This window comes from Corvus moneduloides, chromosome 3 (genome assembly GCF_009650955.1).
Source record: "Corvus moneduloides isolate bCorMon1 chromosome 3, bCorMon1.pri, whole genome shotgun sequence".
In the NCBI taxonomy this organism is placed as follows: Eukaryota; Metazoa; Chordata; class Aves; order Passeriformes; family Corvidae; genus Corvus; species Corvus moneduloides.
This window is the reverse complement of record NC_045478.1, coordinates 35,800,916-35,821,328: the sequence shown is the minus strand read 5'-3', so window position 1 is coordinate 35,821,328 and position 20,413 is coordinate 35,800,916. Positions and strand designations below refer to the sequence as shown.

Sequence of the window (20,413 nt, the reverse complement as noted above, 5' to 3'; positions counted from 1 at the left end):
TTCCTCCCTGGTGTGTTTCAGCTGTCACTTTGAGGATTGTCCTGAGCAGGTTTGTGTACAAAGGTATTCTTCTTTCTCTCGGAAAGACCCCCCTGAATAATCACAGAAATGTGATTATCTGGCATCCATCTCCTCAACTCCCCCACTCTTTCCCCCATATGAAAAGAAGCAATGCAGCATGAGACTGATTTGTACCGAGAAAAGCAGGCAAAAAGATGAGGAACTGCTTTTTGCATAACTGCTTAGTAGCAGACGCATTCCATTTCTAAAGGGAAGGATATCACAGGAAAGATGTACCAATTAAGCCTCTCACTTACAGTAACAAAGCAAAAAAACGCCTCCTCCCTTCTCAAGAAAAATGGACTTCCTTTTGCAGAAAATGAAATCAGTATTGGGCACTATTTTGCATGAAGCCATTCAAGTGAAACACTAATGCCACCAGTTAAAGCAGGTCTCTATCACACAAGTTGGTCTGGCTGTCTAAGGTCTATTTTGTTGAAAATACAGTCACATTCAAATAACTTCTTTGGGCTTTTCCAAAACAATAGAAAAACTAAGAGACAACATGAGCATAATATGTTTTATTGAATAAAATTCTGCTTCTAATATATACACAGCAAAGTCTAGATGTAACTCAGTGAAGCATGGCAATGTGCAATATTCATACAACATCTGGAGTATTTTTAAATACATCTGAAACTACTTACTGTAACAATCACCTGCCCATCACTGATTTCATACTTAAGGAAAATTTGAACTTGCTGAAGAACAGCCAAGATGAATATTAAGGATAGCTGAGTTAAAAGAAAAGTCTGCTATGTAAATTCCAAACCCAAAAGATCTGATTAAAGCGTCAAGAGTTTTGAAGGCAGCTTCTGTATTTCCCTGTTGTTCTTCTCTTCTCTGCAGAAAAAGATGACAAAATAAATTAAAAATCTGAACACCAAAACTAACATCTGCACATTAGACAGCACACTCCAGGGTAACCTTATTTCTTAAATTCATAATGTTTTAACTTCAAGATGTATGAACTAAAACAAATTACCACCAATTACTTGCTCATTTTGTATCAAATACTATATTACATCTTTAAAGCTGCCAGGGTAGACACACAGAAAATAGAAATGCTGCAAATGATACCTAGAGTCAACACACCACTAATTGTTGCCATTTACGCAAAAAATTTTTTGATGAACTATCTTCCCTCCTACTCTAGAATGTTAAGCAAATGTTTTGTATTTTTTCTACTAGATATACTATCATTCTAGTATTACAGAGAAGAGGGGTCTTGTAAAGAAACTACAGTCAACACCTTTCCTGTTTAGAGGGATTTTTTTTAAAGATAATTTCATTATTGATCTTGCATGAATTCTCAGCAAGATCTGAATCCAAGTGTAGACTTGCAGCAGCCATACTAACAGCATAACTCATTGCTCTAGTAGAGTGGTATCTTATATGTGGGCTACTCACTGGTTGTAAATAAGACATGATTCACTGGCCACTTGCATGATTTTAGTCATCCAGCAGGAAAAGATTATAAACCAGGAATGTTGTGTCCTACTCAAGCCTCTGGAGGTTGTTTGTTCTAGTGGGTTACAGTGAGCACATTATTAAGCAGGCAGTCTAGCCTGCCACATTTGTGATTTAGGTCTTGAAAAAAACTGGTTGTTAGTCTCAGGTTAAAAAGATCTTGCACGGTCTCTCATATCTTACTTACCAAACAGGGAGAGGAATTACAGTTTTCCTGTGCTCAAGTTAACCTGTATGAAGCCGTGCCAAATAGCCAGGAGTGCAAGGAAGACACAATTACTAACTAAAGTACCTACCAGGTCCCTTCCTGTTTCTCAGCACAACCAATTCCAAATGCATGCTTGGAAAGAAAAATAAGCTTTAATCAACCCCTCAAGATCCCCTAACATCACCAAACCTTTAAGCACCAAGATTAAACCTCTCATAAAATAGTTCCACAATGAAGTTCAGTGTGATAACTTTGCATTTTTAGAGACTAAGTTTGTAACAGTAGCAATGGCTCTCCATAAACACACACACTCACACAGAGGTAAACTGTAACCTAGCAAGGAGCAGCTTTAAAATTCAGAATTTGAAAGAAAATCAAATAAGCAAATGTGGTAGTAAAAGTTGCAAAAGATAACAGAAAATCACTTAACTATATCCCACTTCTATGCTACAGTCAGCCCTCAACGTATTTGTGAATAAGAGTATATTTTATAAAATTTTCTTTGGTTTTCTTTGTTTTCTTTGGTTTCGTGGCTATCTTCTGTTTCTTCTTTTAGGGTTTTTTTCCCCTCCCAAAACAAACAGCCAGACACTGTTCCATTTACCCAGGAAATGTATATCCATCCTAATCTCACTGCTTTTTTTATCTTTATCTGTTTTCCAACTACAGAGAGTTATCTGGAACACAGCTGCCTACCTGGAAGCTATTTCTCTTATAGCTAACATGGCTAAAAATTTTAATAACTGAGAAGCTGCTGAAAGATTAAGACTTTGCTCTTGCCTGTCTCATTGGTGAGGTATACAGGACACATTAACAAACACCGTCTTTGAGCAGGAAATCCATCTGTACTGACAATCTCAAGATAAGCAACTACCTGTGTGTGAGATGCTGTCAACACAGGTTGAATAAAACTAAATGTACATTAAGATAATATTGCTAAGCTTTAGAAATTATTAACCACAGCATCCAGGCTTTTTTTACTCTTCCAGTTCTCTCTCCCATGTCCCAGTGGGGGGAAATGAGAGTGGCTGTGTGCGGCTGAGTTGCCAGCTGGGGTTAAACCACGACACCAGCTTGACCATTTCTGTAACTCAAAAGCCAACCCTACATCCCTCTTCACTACGGGGAACTCCTACCTCTTCTGTCTCTCCAGCAGTAGGACAAGAAGGGGCCCAACTTCTCTAACACCCAGAAGGACTGACTGTGCTCAAATCCACATGAACTGTAAACCACTTCTTAGAACTACACATGAGATGATTTGGAACACATAACCTCATCACTCTGTACCAATGGCAAGTAATAATTGTTACAACGAGTACAAAAAGAAGCAAATGTAAAGCAATCCTTACATTTCTCAGAAACAAAAGCGGGCTACCTTACAGGCCAACTCTGTGGAGTTGACAGGAGAATGGAGATCTATTGCAACTGACTGCAGCTGCAATATGTAAGTACTGCAACTCAAGTATGTAAGACCAGTGTGTAGCACACAGAAAAATAAGGGAATACTCCCCTGAAATGTGCCTTACAAGGCACATTAATGTTCTCTCGTAGAAAAACACAGAAAAACGTTGAGCAGCTTATTTTGTGACACTAATATCTAGTCACACCAACTGAAAGATGTGGTGCTATGGGCCCAAACATCTGGACGTTTTGTTAGACAAAGCAGAAAGCAGAGTTTTCTGTGTCTTGACACTGTTTTTCAGACAAGCCCTAACAAACCTGCTCCTTGACATGCTAAATCCACATTTTCAGCTGACCAGTAACTTCCTCTGATATTTGTGTGTGTTCCAGACCACAAGAGAAATATAAATGCAGATGACTTTTCCATGTTTTAGACCAGGTTTAGTGTGGACTTCCAGTGTGGAAACCAGATTATGCACAAATTCGATGCAATCTCAGAACCCATTTTTTCAGCTTGTATCTCCCTCAGTTTACCATCCTCTAGAGGAACAGAGGGTTAACTAAGTCTCTGAACCACCAAATGTCCTCAGTTTGTATCCCTTTTCTTACAGAGGTAACAATATTTGGTCCTTTGGTTTCCTTTGAAAAGTAACAGATCAGAAGGTACCTAGCATGACCCAGTAACTTGCCTCAAGGAACAGATACAACCAAGTCATTCTCTTTAGGAAAGATTCTATGATTTTGTTACAGAGGTGCCAAACAAAAAAAGAAAATAAGTCTTTAATGAGTTTACTTCAACCCAGATAAAAGAAAACTGTAATAAAAAAGAGAGCACTGACTATATACCCTACAAAAAAAGAAAACAGGTCAGAAAACAGCTTTAGTTTTAATTCCAAGGAAATGAGGTGCATTAAGAACTGCATCACCAGCCAGTCAAGGGAGGGAATTGTCCCGCTCTGCCTGGACTGGTGAGGCCTTGTCTTGAGTGCTGGGGGCAGTTTTGGGCACCACAGTGTAAGAAAGACATTAAACTATTAGAGAGTGTCCAAAGGACGGCAAAAAAGATGGTGAAGGGCCTTGAGGGGAAGCGTATGAGGAGTGGCTGAGGGCACTTGGTCTGTTCAGCCTGGAGGAGACTGAGGGGAGACCTCACTGCAGTTACAACTTCCTCTTGAGGGGAAGACGAGGGCCAGACCCTGATCTCTTCACTCTCATGATAAGGCAGGACTCAAGAAAACAGCATGAAGCTGAGTCAGGGGAGGCTTAGGTTGGATATCAGGGAAAGATTTTTCACCCAGAGGGTGGCTGGGCACTGGAACAGGCTCCTTAGAGAAGTGATCACTGCAGCAAGCCTGACAGAGTTCAAGAGGCATTTGGACAACACTCTCAGGCATATGATGTGATCCTTGGGTTGTCTTCCACAGGGCCAGGAGCTGGACTCAATGATCCTGACGGCTCCCTTCCAATTCAGCATATTCTATGATTCTATGAAATGCTCTGATATGTCAGTAACAAGTGATTTTTGAGCAAAGTAGAATTACATTGTATTTTGGAGACACTGCCTCACTGGTAGCAATCCCATGTCTCATAAAGGCACTCCACTATCAGCTATTGAGGGAAACAAGAGTGCCAAAAAGTCTCCTGAAAGTAACTATGCATATAAAGGAAATTAACACTATGGTATTGGCAACCTTCTATCCATGGCTCTAAAATAAATTCACAGTTTAATGAAGAGGTAAAATGGACAGAAGATAGTGCCCCTAATATAGGGCCCACCTTGGCCCTCCCGTCTTTGGTGTCAACAGCTAAAAATCCCCTGCCTGCCCACAGAATCTCCCAGTTCCAAAGGAAAACAGGCCTGTTGTTTCCTTCTTTTCTTTTATTTCCCACGTACAAGATCCATCAAGACTGTATCTCAAAAACTAGGTTACTTTGTTCAATTAAAGGAAGCAGAGAATACATTGTGTTAACACATTTTCTAAACTGTTAAACTTTGGTCATTAAACACCAGAACTTCTCCCACAGCCATGCACAATCCTAAATCCTGGTCAGCCACCCTGCAGTCAAATGCCACTTAGTACAATATTATAATGAAACAAAAGATATTACAGACTGTGAAAAACAGACACAGAAATATATATTACTTCACAGTCTTGGTACTCTGCAAACAGAAATCTTCAAGCATGATCAAATTACACTGAACACCAAAAAGAAAGATTATTTTTAGAATTAATATATTGAATATTAGTACTTCAACAGGACTGTAAGACACTGCAGATGCTTCACGTATTTTCAATGATTTGTGTATGGTTACAATACAGAGCAAATATTCAGGGTAAATTGGGTGTTATTAGTACCTTGCAGGACTACAGGCCACCCTGAGGAGTGAAAAATTATAAAATTTAACACTGTGGTTTGCCTATGAAGTAACTCTTGAGTATTCTAATAGAGATGAAAATATATTCTCTGCATGAGTATTCCTTTCACCCTTCACTTTATACTCTTTTCACTTCTCAGGATTCAAGACATTTAATTTTCAGATTGATTAAGCAAGGTAATTAATTTTAAACACTGACTTCGATTGCAGTACTCAAAAATATTCAGATGCCTTTAAGACTGAAGGCCCAAAGCCATAAGAAGCAATTCTTATTATAAATAACTAAATAAACCAGTTGTAAATAAACTAAATAAATGAGTAGTACTATAGCCCCAAACCTCGCAGTCATCCTGTCAGAATCCTTACAGGTAATCTGTCAGTGTAAGATGCTATTTCTCACCTGTACTACTGCTCAGTAGTTAATCATTTTTCTAAGAGCATCGTAGCATTTCCATTTGTCTGGGATGTAGAAAGGCTCAAAGATGTGAGGGAAGGGAGTGTCATAGCCACATACTCTTGAAATAGGAGCTTCTAAATTCAAAAAGCATTCTTCCTGTTAACAGAAATACAGAATAAATGTTAGTGAGGACATTATTTTCAGGAGCCTTGCATCACAAATTGAAGTCAAATGACCTCTGCCAGACTCACAGTCCTGGAAACTCAAAACTTCTATTTATATCACTGAATAAGTAGTCATAACCAGAATAGTGCTTCCTTTTGTCCAAAGGTCCTTATTAAAATAACAACTTTTATTAATGTTATTTTCATTCTCTACATGTGTGCTGCATTAAATCATAGGCAGGTTATATTTAGTACATCTGCTGTACATCCAGACAACTGCTGCCAAGAAACAAATATTTTAGGAACAAAGGAGTAAGAGTCTTTTTCCTGTACCACTTTTAAACATATAGAAAAATTATATCATTGAAGAGTGCATATGGTTTTTTGGATACAAGAACATCATATTCAAACTTCTTTGAACTCTTAGATTATTAAGGCTCTGTCTAAGCATTAAGCAGCTATGAATATTAAGTGGATTTGCATATCTCCAACCTTTGAGTCAAATCCATGTTCTACCCAAAACCCCACAACTTGTGCTCTACTTGGAGATCAGATTTGGTAACGACTGTGAGAGTTTCATTACTTGACCTAAAATGGCACAAAATATTACACATACCACATTAATTTGAAAGTAACCTGTAAATATGTAGCACTACCAGCCTTAATAACCAGATAAATAGTGGAGTTTCAATGTTCTTACTCTCAAGCACCAGAATGATGGCATGGACCACAAAAATCTGCAAGAAGTAGATGTAGAAATAACAGCCAGACCAAACTGATGTTGATGCTAATTATCAGCTCCCTTTCTCCACATATTTTTAGCATAGGTATTTGCTTTCCAAAGCAGACAAATGAAGTGATAAAATGTGTCTCCTCCTGGTCTCTCCTTTATGGAGTGCAGCAACTGAGACATCCTGGCCAAGTTCCCCTGTACTTGGCTCAGCAAAATGGAAGACGAAGTATTATCTACTGGTCCTTTTCTGCCAGGCCCATGAGGAAAATAGTTAAAAAGCTATGCTTCTCTACAAAAGAGGATTAAGTATTTTCTCAGACTGATGAACTGTTCTGAATGCACGTTGCCTTGCAGTCCATGTCAGCCTAACTCTACTTACTGTGCTTTCTACACATCACAATATTTGGCAGTATAGAAGGTACTGGAAACACACAGAGATCACAACCTTTCATTCCAGCATTGTGAAGTGTTTTTTTCTGGACAATGAATGGAAGTAAAAAGTCCAAGAAGTTGTGTGATTGCACACAGTATCAATTACACTTAATAGTGAATTAATTAACTTAGAAAACTTCACAGTCTGAGTAGGTCTGAGGTAAAATATATATGCAAACAATACAAATATTTTTGAGATCCATTTCCAGGCACTCTCTTCTTTGTAAAGCAAAAGTTTCACATTAGTACAAAATCCTGGGAAGTAGAGTGTAATAAATCCTTTATATGTTCATGAGGTAGATCATGATGTCCTGCTCCAACCTGCTGGCAAGGGTAATTTTGATACTGAAGAGACCTTGATTCCCATGTTGTAACTGACCAGTAAGACAAGGCAATAGTTTTTGGAGCATCCCAAAACTGATCGCCCAATCCACCTGTCAGGTTGCATTACACGAAAACAGGCAAGTACATTCTAGACCCACAGGTTCCCAGTCCTGCACTGCTGTTTTCAAGTACCCAACACAGACCACTATCTAGGAGACAGACCATTTAAACAAACTGATATCTTTCAAGGAAAGACCTTAGAAAAAAACTTTAAAGGTAAATGGTTTTGGAAGTAAAGTAGTAGGCATGGAATTTCTGATTCAGTATAAAGTGTTTTAGACTCAGTTTTGAAAATCTGTATGAAAAAGTCACTCATTTAGCAGGATATCCATGACTTCCAAAACTTGATTAAAGTAAAAAATTATTGTTCTGTTAGAAAAATAAGTGTTTACAAAACCAACAGATATAGTTACTAGTTTAATATATCTAAGTTTTTCTTAATGTAAAAAAATCAAACAAAACATTAAATTGCTGTTCTTCTTGCTCTGCTTCCTAACTGCAGAGGCCAAATTCTGGCCTCAGTTATTCAATATGACCTTTGCCAATTTTCCTTCATTTGCCTGATTTTCACTTAAAGCTTCCTGGAAAATACATTATTATATTAGTATATAAAGGCATTATAATTGATCACATAATTCTATCTCAACATGTGATGCTTAATACACACTAAGATTTTTCAAAACAAGAGCACAGATCCCAGTAAAAATCTGTTCTTGAAATTCACAGCAATCAGTCAAAAGCATCACACACACAACACTTGAAAACAGTCACATGCCTTGATTTTTAGAATAGCAGCTAAAACCAAGGACTTGCTGGATGTTGCATAATTGTATGAGAAATGGATCCCCCAGTACTTGGAACAGTCTGTGTATTTTCCCAGATTACAATATCCTAATATGCTAATACAGAAAACTTCCCAAGTTTATTTTACCTTTATTTAAAAGTATATTTTACTTTTATCAGAGATTCAGGTACGCATTGCTAAATAAGGGTTCTGATTGAAAAACTCTTAGAAGTTTGAGTGAGAACTGCAGACATTTATAGAGATATTCAGTTGTACAAAAACGATAAAATAAGAAAACAAGTCCATTATTGGACATTACTGAAAGAAAACATTACTCATCCATCTGGAATGTATGGAAAAATAAAGCAATCTCATCAGCCATTTGGAGGAAGTGCTTTTAGGCATCTGGACAAGAACAAAATAGTTAAAAGAGCTTTTTGCTCCAGCCTGTCCTTCCTCTGAAGGGAATCTCTACAATTCCACAGTCATAGTAAACAAACCTTCAAATGCAAACACTTTGGTAAGCACGATCAGGTAATTAAATGAGACTATTTATGCATAGCTAGCAAATCGGACAAATTCAAACTCAGTCTTTCCCCCTATTATAGTATTTCTTTACTTCCATATTTTTTTGATCTATTTCATTTTTCCCCTCTAGCTGGCATGGATTAAAATCATTAAACAGGATTTTTTTTCTTTTTTTTTTTTTTTTTTTTTTTTAGTTTTCATTTCTACTGGTGTGTAGAATACTTACTAAGTGAGAAAGCTTTCCTTTAAAAATAAATTATTTCTGCAACATCCTCGGGGTCTCTCCCACACTATTTTTATTTTGCAGTAGTATATAAAGGTATTATAATTGATCACATTTTGCAGGACCCCAAAATATCAACAGCTCCTAAAATGTCAGATGACTACTCTATGAGACCACTGATTTTACAACTCCTTTTTCAGTATAGGAATTTAATTTCTGAAGGATAATAAACAAAAAGTCTATATTAAAGACTAATAAAAAAACAAAGAGTTGGACAGAAATTTTGATACTTATTTTGGTATTATAGCTATTCTAATAAAAAGAAGACTAAACATAAAGTCCGTTACACAAGACAAACCGTAGGAACATTCTTCATGCAAGAGTACTCATATTTTTGCTGACAATAACTACAAAATTTAGACTCAGGAATTCATGTGACAGGTTGCAAAAGTTTAATTAAATTGTGGTCAGTTCTGCTGACTAGAACTCTGAATTTTGCCATCTCATTTACAGATTATAAAATTTTAAAAACCACATACATAATTGAAGAACTTTCAGAGGGAAAACTTATTGTATCAGTTTCACTTTCTATTCTGGATTTTTATTCAGATTTATTTATGTTGTTGCCATAAACTAAAATATGGGGTTTAAACAGTTAAGAAAATTTATTTCAGATCACTTTGTTGATGATTGTTACATGTATATTATCTATTACTTCCCCACATGGATTTGCAACTGTAAATTACCTATTGTAAAAATAAAATGAAACCTACTATAGGTTAATAATGAACACGACAATCTCATTTACAATAAAACATATTTTTTAACTCTTAGCTTAGATGGATTTTCAAAAGAAGCTTTCCAAAGAGGTTGTCAATCAAGCCCCATTTTAGAAAACGTGGATTTCATGCAATAAAGCTGACACTAAATAAAGATTAAAGGTCTTTTTCTTTGGTTTCTGCTCAAAAATAATGTCTAATTTGAAAAATTTACTTGCAATAACAGAAAAGTCAAGCATCTGCAGTTTTCATATGATTCTCAATTATAGTACAGTACTTTCCTTTACAGCTGCAAGCACAAATGCTACACATTTTAAACATAATTTGCTTTGACAACATATATATGTCACATTCCTAAGAACAGTCGCTTCTATGTGCTACATAAGTACTATACAATACACCCACAAGATATTTTCAAGTTGAGATATGTGTAAAGAGAGATATATATTTTCTTTCTTTAGAGGAACTTTTTTTTTTCCAAAAGCTTAGCCATTCTTGTCTTAAAATATTTTTATAAATCTTTTCCTGATAGTTACAACAGTGACACAATTTTTCCTCAGAGACCTCTGCAGTTATATGTTGTAAACTTTTAACTCCTATCAAAGGTTTTTCTCCTTTCCAAATCACTTTAAGACTACCTATTTATAACTTAGCACAGACTAGTAATGATCCATTTTGTCACCAATTCTTTGAATTTATGTAATTAATACCTTGTCAAATACAGAAAAATAGTTCACTGCTAAAATTATTTATCTTACGATTGCAAAGAGAGATCATATTTTTACTTACAAAATACTTCTGTAATTATAAAATAAAGAAGAATTTGGGGGGGGTGGAGAAGTCTGTTCTGTGGAATTCATTGCGTTGTTACCATTAAAAAGCAATTAATTGCAAATATTGTCTTTGCTGTAATAAATCACCTGAAACAGTACTTACAGAATAAGTCAAATTTACTATAGAAAAGGTAAAGTATTATAACATAAAATGAAAAATTCATACACAGGCTTGAAGAATGCCTTCAAATTTCATTTCAGCCAGCTTCGAAAATGAATAGAACAATCTTTAATAACCCAATACATGACTGCTATGGTCTGCCAAATTTTCCCTATCAAGTTAACAACAGAACCACTCCAACAAACATACACAGCAAGAGCATTAACTTGAAGCTGTTGGAATTAGAGCCTTGGTCAGTGTCTTAATTGTCTTGGTGGCAGAACTGCACGAAGAAATCAGCACCACATTCCCAAGGTATTTACAATACAAAACAAAAAAAAACCCACTAACCAAACAAACCCAAAACTTTATTTATGTCAGATAGATTATCTTTTCAACAAGGAGGAAAATTAATAAAAAGTAATTTTTATTTCTTCACAACCTATCCTACATTTTATGCAAAAAGGCAAAGACTTTGTATAAAAACTTTACACCATTTAAACTGCCTCTGGTAGAATCTAGGAAATATAGTCAATTCAGAAGAACACAGACAGGAACTAAGTTCTTCCCAGTAAATGCATAATTTGCATTGTCTGTGGTATGAGCAGCCAGCACAGTTCTTCTCCATAAAATAAATGGCACAAGACAGATACACTCAACAGGATGTAGCATGAATTTTCAGGTTATGGAATAGGCTAATTTAAGTGAACAAAAAAAATGTCTTTTGGCAAGTCAGGTTTTTGATAATTAATTGCAATCCACTAGATGATCACTTCTCACCTTTATGCTACAAATACTAGAAATACTATTTTTCCTAGGCAATTACTGCTACATCACAGCTGAAACAATCTAAGGTCTTTCCTAAATTGCATATGCTATATGTTAGAAGTTGTTCTTCTGTACAGCAGCAAACCACCTTACAGCAAATTCACTACACGTTATGTTATTCTCTGGGATATTCCAAGTTTCCTGTGCACTTTCTTAAGTGGCAATTACAAACATTTGCACCGGGACCCACATATTTTCTAAAACCGTGCCCAAAGCCCCAGAGCTAGAATGATTTCCCAGGCCCATGAGTATTTGAACTTGCTTTATTTAGCTGCTTGGCATTACTGACTCATCTGTTCAGTAAATGATCCTACAAACTGCTACATGTACGATAACATGGCTGAATAATCCAAGGGAAATCAATGGAGCTAAAGTGCCTGCATAAAATTGTTCTTACGTGAAAATGTTTGCAGATCACAGGTCATTTTTCTGCATGAATGAGCAGTTGTGCTGCACCAAAAAACAATTGTTAAGCTTTTCAGTAAAGATTAACTTACTTCTAATTACTTCCTCCCTTTTATTAACAAAGTTAGAAATATGCTACCAGTATAATCAGACTTTATACTTTTCAATCATCATTTATCACCTACCATTCTAACTACTTATTTAAGTATTTTGTAAAAACATCTTCTGGTTAAGCATGACAAAAGTGACTGGAAGGATTTGCTGCTAAGAGTTTTAAGAGTCAGTGAGTGGTATTTTTATTTTTACAGCTGTTGAGGCAGCTGAGAGATTCTTGCAAAGACAGCCTTGTCAGTCTACATATCCGGCACAGTAAAATTCGCATAGAAGTACTTTGCTCAACACACACACACACTAATGAACTTCAAAGGAAATGCAATTTCAGCTGCTGTTACAAAACAATTTAAACCAGCACATTTCCCTTCTTATGTCAAAGCATTTGCATTTTGGGACAGCACAGTGAGAATGATGCGGTCACTGTGACTGTCACCAAATCCTTCTCCAGGGCAAACCCACAGCTTGGCCAGGCAACCAGGGAGAGACAAGTACAAAGGAACTACCCTGTCCTCTCATGAAAAGGCTGGGACTTACCTAATATCTTTCCAGAAATTTTTACATGGTCACCTTTGCAAAACAGGCTCAGAGTAGATGGGATTATTAGATTACTTGACACAAAGATATAAGGAATTTTATAGTGCATTCTTTAAACCAAGACGTCATTTTACTTATAAATTTTATTTTATCAGAACCTGCTTGATGGTTCAAGCCCTCAGGTAGAAGAATTTAGTGAAAGGCTTCAAGTGAATAACAAATATTCTCTCATATAAAGGCAAAATTAACAGTTAAGAAAGCTGACTGGTGAGAATACAGAGGTAATTTTTATTCTTCAGAAAAAGTGTAAAAAGTTGGAGAAAAATGTAATGAGGTTTTAACATAAAGGTTTATGCAAAAAAATACTCAGAAACATTAAATTAATTATGTTGGAGACTGAGCTTTGGGGTACAGGCTAACCTAAAAAGCATGAAATAATTATTTTACCAAATTTCTTACAGTAATTAGATTTTCTTCTTTCCTAGAGAGGTGCAATTTTTTATAGTTTTGATCATTCTACACTTCATTTCCTAAATTACTATTCAAGCAGGGTACATTGATATTCCAGTGTAATGAAAAATTGCTAAAAAAAAATGAAAACAAGACCTCTAAGAAAGTAAGAAATTAATACTTCATTAATTTTTGCAGCTATAAATAGTCAATGCAACTCTGTTACAAGAGACCAAGAAATGGGCTGCAAATGGAACACTTTTATTTTAAAATGTTTAATAAGACCATAAATAGTTAGAATTACATCTCTTAATTTAAAAACTGGTCCAAAAATGAAGACATATTTCAGAGGCTATGAAATTTTGAGTTTCTTTTATGCCAGAACAAACAGTTCAAAATTATTGCCCTGATTTTGAAGAGTCAATGAAATGCATGTATAAAAACAAATGTGTGGGATCTGTGACATATCCAGCAATATTACACATAGAAACACAGATAACAGAATTAATTATTTTTACACAAGAGAGAAACATAACAGTAGATGTCAAATGTATATTTTAGGAGTCTCACTGAAGTTTTCACTGGATTAAGCCCAAGTATTTAACTTGGTCTATATTTTAGAACTGATTGTTTAGATAAATTTCATACTTAAAATGGTTATGTGAACTTTACTTTTATACTAAAGCATTTACACAATTTTAATTTTCACTCTACTAATGAACTTACTGCTTTAAAGTAAAAACTATAAATCTTTTACATAACCTAAACTGTCTTCCACCAATGTTATCAATTGTACAGTGAAATTTCTTAATGAAGAAACAAAGTAGAATACCTACACAGCTGCCTTAGTTACTGTGAAGCGCCTCTCATAATTTTCTTTTCAGTTTGTTAGCACTCAACATACAATTGCCATGAGTGAAATGTAAAAATACCTCCAAAAATAAAACTGCAATGCAGTTTAAACTGAGATTTTCTTTTCCCCCTGTGTCTACTAAACAGTATTTAAAAAAAAATGCTAACCTCATGTAAATATTTGAGAGAAATTCTCAGTTTATTCACTAACTAAAATTTTTGGAGATCTCAATCCATCAGGACTCTACAGGACTAGATATCTCTAAGAAATGGCATTCAATAGGATAATATATAAAACCACAATATCATAAATATAAAATAGAACTATAGCACAAATGGACATTGATTTACTATTTACAAGGATTGATTTTATGAAGCTAATTATTAAACAGCGATCCTACTTTACATCTGCCCTGAAAAAAAAAAACCCCACCAGTATTATATTAAGGCAGGATTGTTTGAGAATTAGTGTTCCCTATATCAGATTCTTTTTTTCAATATTTAGCATAATTCTTGAAGCACATTGGGCTTCTTATTTTATCCAGTATCCAGTACTGTAATTGTACAGCAGCATAAACTCTAGCCTCTTGCAATCACAGAGACTGTGATACATGACATGCAACAGGAAGCATAAAGGGAGAAACCAAAATGTAGAATTCTGTGAAAGTCTGAGCTTTTATTTAGGTCCATTTCCTTTGCTAGTGGCCAAACTCACCATTGCTTGAATCAGATTTCCTGTTACCTAAAGCCACTACTGATGTCAGAAGTCAGGGTTTAGGTGCACTGACACTGATGTTCTCTTCCAGCTGGACAACCACAAAATCAAAACATTTTTAAATAACAATTATCCAGTCATGGAATTTCCTGTACCCACCAGCCCATACATCTGATTTCCTCTTAATAAATGAGACCACCAGGCCATGCACAGCTAAAGTTGGGGCTTTTTCTCCAAACTTCTGAGAAAGTGTAAGAATACAACACTTGGCAAGGTCTCAGAACTGAAGTCATGTCTCTGCCATCATAGAGGGTCCCAGTTTCTATCACAAATTGATCATATTTAACTGTATTGTACTCTACTGTGGTGATAATGCTGTAATGCGGTTATTGGCTTTTTTTATCCACACTCCTTCTCTATGACAGGTCATCTTGAAACTCTTTTTCTAATTTCAAGCTATTGATTTCAGATTCCTTCATATATGATTTTTCCCCAGTATTACTTTAGCAAACACTTTTCTGTTGGTTACCTTTGCTTATTTTTCCAGTAAATTTATAAACAGGACTTACATTCATTTAGTCTTCCTTTTGACAGTGGGAAGAAGGCAGGCACCATTAAGCTATTTTCATAGAGCAGGCTCTCCACAGCTTCTGATGACCCTAGAAGCTCCTGACTCACATCATTTGGTTTCAATACTTTTTTAAAAAAACTAGTTCACCATACCACTATTTTCTACAACAAAGTCAGTCCTTACTATTTCTACCATAAGGGCTTCTCCAAACTCACCTCTCTTTTTATCCAACTACATGACACACAATTGAGCCAAAGGTAACTGATAACACCAGCTCTTCCTCTTCTGCCCAACTAATCATTTATAAGCTTATGCTAAAAAAAAGTTAGTAGCTCCTAGCCATGTAGAAACTCTGCTTCTGAGACCCTGAATATCAGGCAGGTTCATTATAGGATTCTAATTTTTACTGTATCAATAATAGATGGACTTTGTGACTTAAAAATTCTGGGGTTTGTAACTAAGAAACTACAACAGTGTTAAGATCCAACCAAGTCTTAAAAAATGCTACTCTTTACAACTTGGTAATATTTTTGAGAGCCCACCATACTACAATCCCCAAATCAAATACCTTGCAGTTCTTGTACTGACAAGATTTTGTAAGGTCAGGATCTAATCTGTTAGGTTAGCCTGGCACAATCTACACTCACTGTATAAAGCCCAGCAAATTCACTGACAAATTAAGTTTTGAAAACATCAGGCTGACAACATTTTTATCAGAGCACAATAACAGAAGAAAATTAGTACTTCATGCTTTTAGGAGGGAATTCATAGCTATGAAGACAGAAAAACAATATTCACAAAAATCCAGATGGTACAGAAGTTATTATGGGGCTTTTCTCACTGTTTTTGGTGAGATTTTTCACTTGTCAGATGGTAGAAACACAGTCAACCAATCCTGCTAACAACTGTAAGAACAAAACCTGCAGACACTGCTGACATGGGTTCAGATTGCTAAAGAGCCAGTTTAAGTGTCTGACATTGTACTTTTTCTTGATCAAGACAAGAAACATGCTCTCAAATGTCTTCTTTTGTGGTTGACTTAAAAAAAGTCATGAAATAAAGTTCACATGTAACATTATTTCCATGGTTTGTATCTCTATGAATTCAAGGATACTCCAGAAATTATGGGGTTTGTTGGCTGCATAGTTTCCTATCCATTGTAAAATCAATATTTGAATGCTCTACAAAAATAGAGGTTTAAGCATCTTTCTCTGAACAGTATATAATTTTTTAAGGCATTTCCACTTATTTCAGTGATCACCACAAATTATATGGAGAAAGAAAAGCTTAGCTTGTAGTGGTTAATAAACAACTTCAGCCTAGAAGACCCAGTGACCAAACAAATCAATGGCTGAGATTTTCTGTAGCACAGTGACCACAGCAGGCTGAAATTCAAGTTGCTGCTTTGCAGTTTTTTTTATTGACTACAATGGTTTCCTTTATTCAAACATCTTTTGAAAGTCTTCTTAATTATTTGATATAACTTTTCTAAATTATAACAGCTGTTTTCAAGACTTCTTTCTTTCTTATTTCCCCCCAACTAAAGACTCACTTAGGGGTAAAACAGTCAGTTCTGTGTAATTCATTGGTTTGTTACCATTAAAAATCAAGTAATGCTATTTATGTTCTTGAAAGGGAGACAATTTTAGGAGACAATCAACAGAATCTCTAGTTCTCAGGCACTGCTAAAAAGTTTCAAATCTCTTCATAGGAAGATTTACTCTAAAATGAAATGCACCATCCTTTGATGATTTTAATCCTTATTGACTATAAACAAGGCTTGTACTGCATAGATTAGAGATGCAACTTTTAGATCACTCCCAACTGAGTAATTATGAAGAAAAACTCAAATCTATGCCACCTCATTGCAGTGTCCTTACATAGGTAGTTGCAGAGATGCGACAAATATTCACAATTAAATGGAGTTCTTGCAGAAGCTAGACCACTACAAAATCTGTAGTACCCCGTAAGAGTGTCCATCAAAAACAGTGAAAGAGACAATGATACTTGAAAAATTGATCCATATTTCCCTCTCTTTTCAGTCCTTATCCACTGTCAAAGGTGGTAAAATCTTTATGGACATAAAATACAGGACAACATATATTGTCAGTACACAGATGGTGAAATGCCTTCAGATCTTTCGAGTTTCTCAACTACCTGGAATTCAAAGTTGGTATAATATTCAGCTTTACATGTGAATGAAGACTGCAGGTAATCAAACATTAAAGAAAAAAAAAGCCATTCATTAGGCGACTTCTGAAGTTGTTCCTATAATTTGGGTAAACCCGTTGGCTTCTCAAAACATTGAAATCCAGATATAATGTTACATATGGTATTTAGAACCAAATGTTTCCCCCCAGTAGCTCAAAACTCCATATGAAAATGGGCTAAGTTCAGATCTTCCTACTCAAAGTTAAATCAGAACTTCTAGCTTAAAGAACAGTAAAAGTTTCTTTATAACTTGTGTGAAGATGGTAACATCCACATTTATTCACATAATCCCATCATGCTTACTTATATAAGAAATCCTTTTCTTAGTATTCTGAATATAGACAGTGATTAAATACACAACAATTAGAGGATTTTGTCTCAGAGGAAAGTAGATTTCTCAATTTTAGTTTAACCAAGTAGGATTCCTCTCAAAGAAAAGTTGTTAAAATTGTTTTGGTAATGCAACATTGATGACAGAATTTGATTTTTGAGTAACAGTGGGTTGTCTCCTCTGTATTACTTACAGGTTTCTTGTGCATCTGAAACCTTCTCAATACATTTTGGAGATAAATTGCTTACCTGAGGCATTCTGAATAAATGGGAACAATTTTCTGACTCAACATATAGCAATATATGGTGTTATAACTCATATTTCAGAGACATTTTGTCTCACTTCTGCCCTTCAGGACTGAATAGAGCATAAGTCCATTAATATATTTATTAGCATATAATCACATTAATTCCATCAATATCAATATATATTGTGGTTGACTCAGATATAGGCATACACAGACTTGAACTTGACACCTACAATACTCAGAATAGTCGATGTTAGCTTTTTATAATCAGTATTTCTTATTCTCAGCCAAACAGTACTCTTAATGTAAGCTGGTGGCCAGGCCAGCAAAAATCTGATGTTTGGAACATAATCCCCAAGTAAGATAGCTACCACAAGCAAATAAAAAATAAACAAACAACGAAGTCTAATTTTTTAAGTACTCAAATGAATAATAAATAGCCACAGAGAGGGGTAAAATTGGAAAGAGGGGCATTCACTTTGCAGCACCCCAAAAGTCACAGCAAAGAAGGGAGCCCAAGTATGGCACTTGTGCCCATGGCCAGGGTGCTGATCTCAGGGATGGCAGCTCTCACCTCCCGTGCCTCTCCACATAAGCACTTTATCCAATGGACGCGAATGCAATACAGAAAACAGTCCAGGGAAGAAACTCAAACTTTCAACCAAGAACACCAAGTCTGTCAGAAATTCCACCCGGAAAGACAGAACTACTGCTCCCTGAAAAACCTCCTGCTAAAACTGGCAAAAAGATTTGACATTGGCATTTTCTGACAGTACAGTATTTTGACTAAAAAAACATGGTCGGTCTTAAAATAGAAGCGCTTTATCTTTTTTTTTTTGCTAAAGAATCAAAGTGTTGCATGTAATTAGCTTCCTGCTTGATTGAAACAACAGATTGGCAGGGACTAAATATTAGCAGCCCCAGTGGAATTGGTTATTCCTCCTCCAGGTCCTCAGCAACTTTCATCTGTCTTCTTTTTCTCCTATCATTAATATCTTGGATCTAGCCATGACTTGCAGACATATTCAAATATAGGAGTCTGAACATCTTTTATAGTTCATCTTGAAGAAAAATATTGAAACTATGTTAGGCAAAGGGACAGATACATCCTATTTCTACATGAATATTTAATAAATTAATTGCAATGCTTGTTTCTCTGTAATAACACCAGTCAATGCTAGCCACCCAAGGGGCCTTCCAGGTTTTAATCACCAAAACTCGGGCCTGCAGATAACTTTTTTTCTGTGGCAACACTGAACAGTATAAGTTTGACTGTATTTGAAGCAGCAGCCAATCTTAAAATACAATTCATCGATCTCAGCTGTCCAACAAAAGCATGGAGCTTTCACATTATAATGCAGGATTTAAGGAGTGGGGTTTTCTGCCTTTTTTTTTTTCCCCTTCAAGTTTTTGCAGGAACACCACGTGAGTTGTCTTTGGCCTCATCAACTGTTTCTTGTATGCTTTTTGGATATCACTGTTACCAGTATTTCTGCCTTCCTGATGGAACATCTTAGGTCTGAGGTTTCATGATTCAGAGCAATTGTATCATAAAAATTATATGTTAAAACAATTCATTTACACATATGTTTATACTGCTCCAAAGATTTTGTACACTGAGATCAGATTATAAAGCACTTGGAACTAAACTTGTGTTTCAACTTCAGCTAACAAACTATTCACATACAGTAAAATGTTTTAAATGAAGATGCCTGCACTTAATTTTAAAGTTTGTGTATTTTTACAAATTATATTATAAAATAATGTATTTTGCAATGAATTAATTACATTATTTGGCAAAAACACAAATGTAGCCTCATTAAGTTTCTATTGAATTACTTAAAACTGGCTTTGATTGTAAAACCTATGAACAGCTGTAGAAAGAATAATTTTTCCTTTAGTCATAAGTTATAAAAAAGAGTTAAAATGTAAAAAAGTTACACATACAGAGTTCCCCATATCATAAAATAATTATCATATTTTTAAGGTATGGAAAACTAATTTTTAAGGTTTACAGTGTATCAATCAGTGGGTTTTTTAAATCCAAAAATTATGAGTTTTTTGCTGAAGGATGATTACTAATATGCTCAACATTTTTCTGATCTTTAGAATTAAATGTAATAATTTGTTAAAAAGTAATAAATGATAAACATATTAATTTAGCACAGAAAGAAATTATTTAAAATGAAAGTTCTGTATTTAAGTACTGAATGTGTGTTCCATAATTCAGTGTTACATTTCATGCTATGAAATAGCATGAGAATGGCTTTCAGATTTTAAAG

The 20,413-nt window shown here is 35.3% G+C and overlaps 1 protein-coding gene across 2 annotated transcripts in view; it reads right to left on the bottom strand.

Annotated features, from left to right (window-relative positions):
• Positions 1-467: 467 nt before the first annotated feature.
• Positions 468-20,413, bottom strand: part of BCKDHB (branched chain keto acid dehydrogenase E1 subunit beta) — a 118,898-nt gene continuing 98,952 nt past the window's right edge. Inside the window, exons 9-10 of one of the 2 annotated variants that reach the window (XM_032104899.1) lie at positions 5,917-6,069; positions 468-903 (exon numbers count right to left, since the gene is read on the bottom strand). In XM_032104899.1, the coding sequence (XP_031960790.1) occupies positions 5,929-6,069 (141 nt within the window). In that variant the 3' untranslated portion in view covers positions 468-903; positions 5,917-5,928. The remainder of the gene's footprint in view (positions 904-5,916; positions 6,070-20,413) is intronic. The other variant, XM_032104898.1, reaches the window with a different exon arrangement.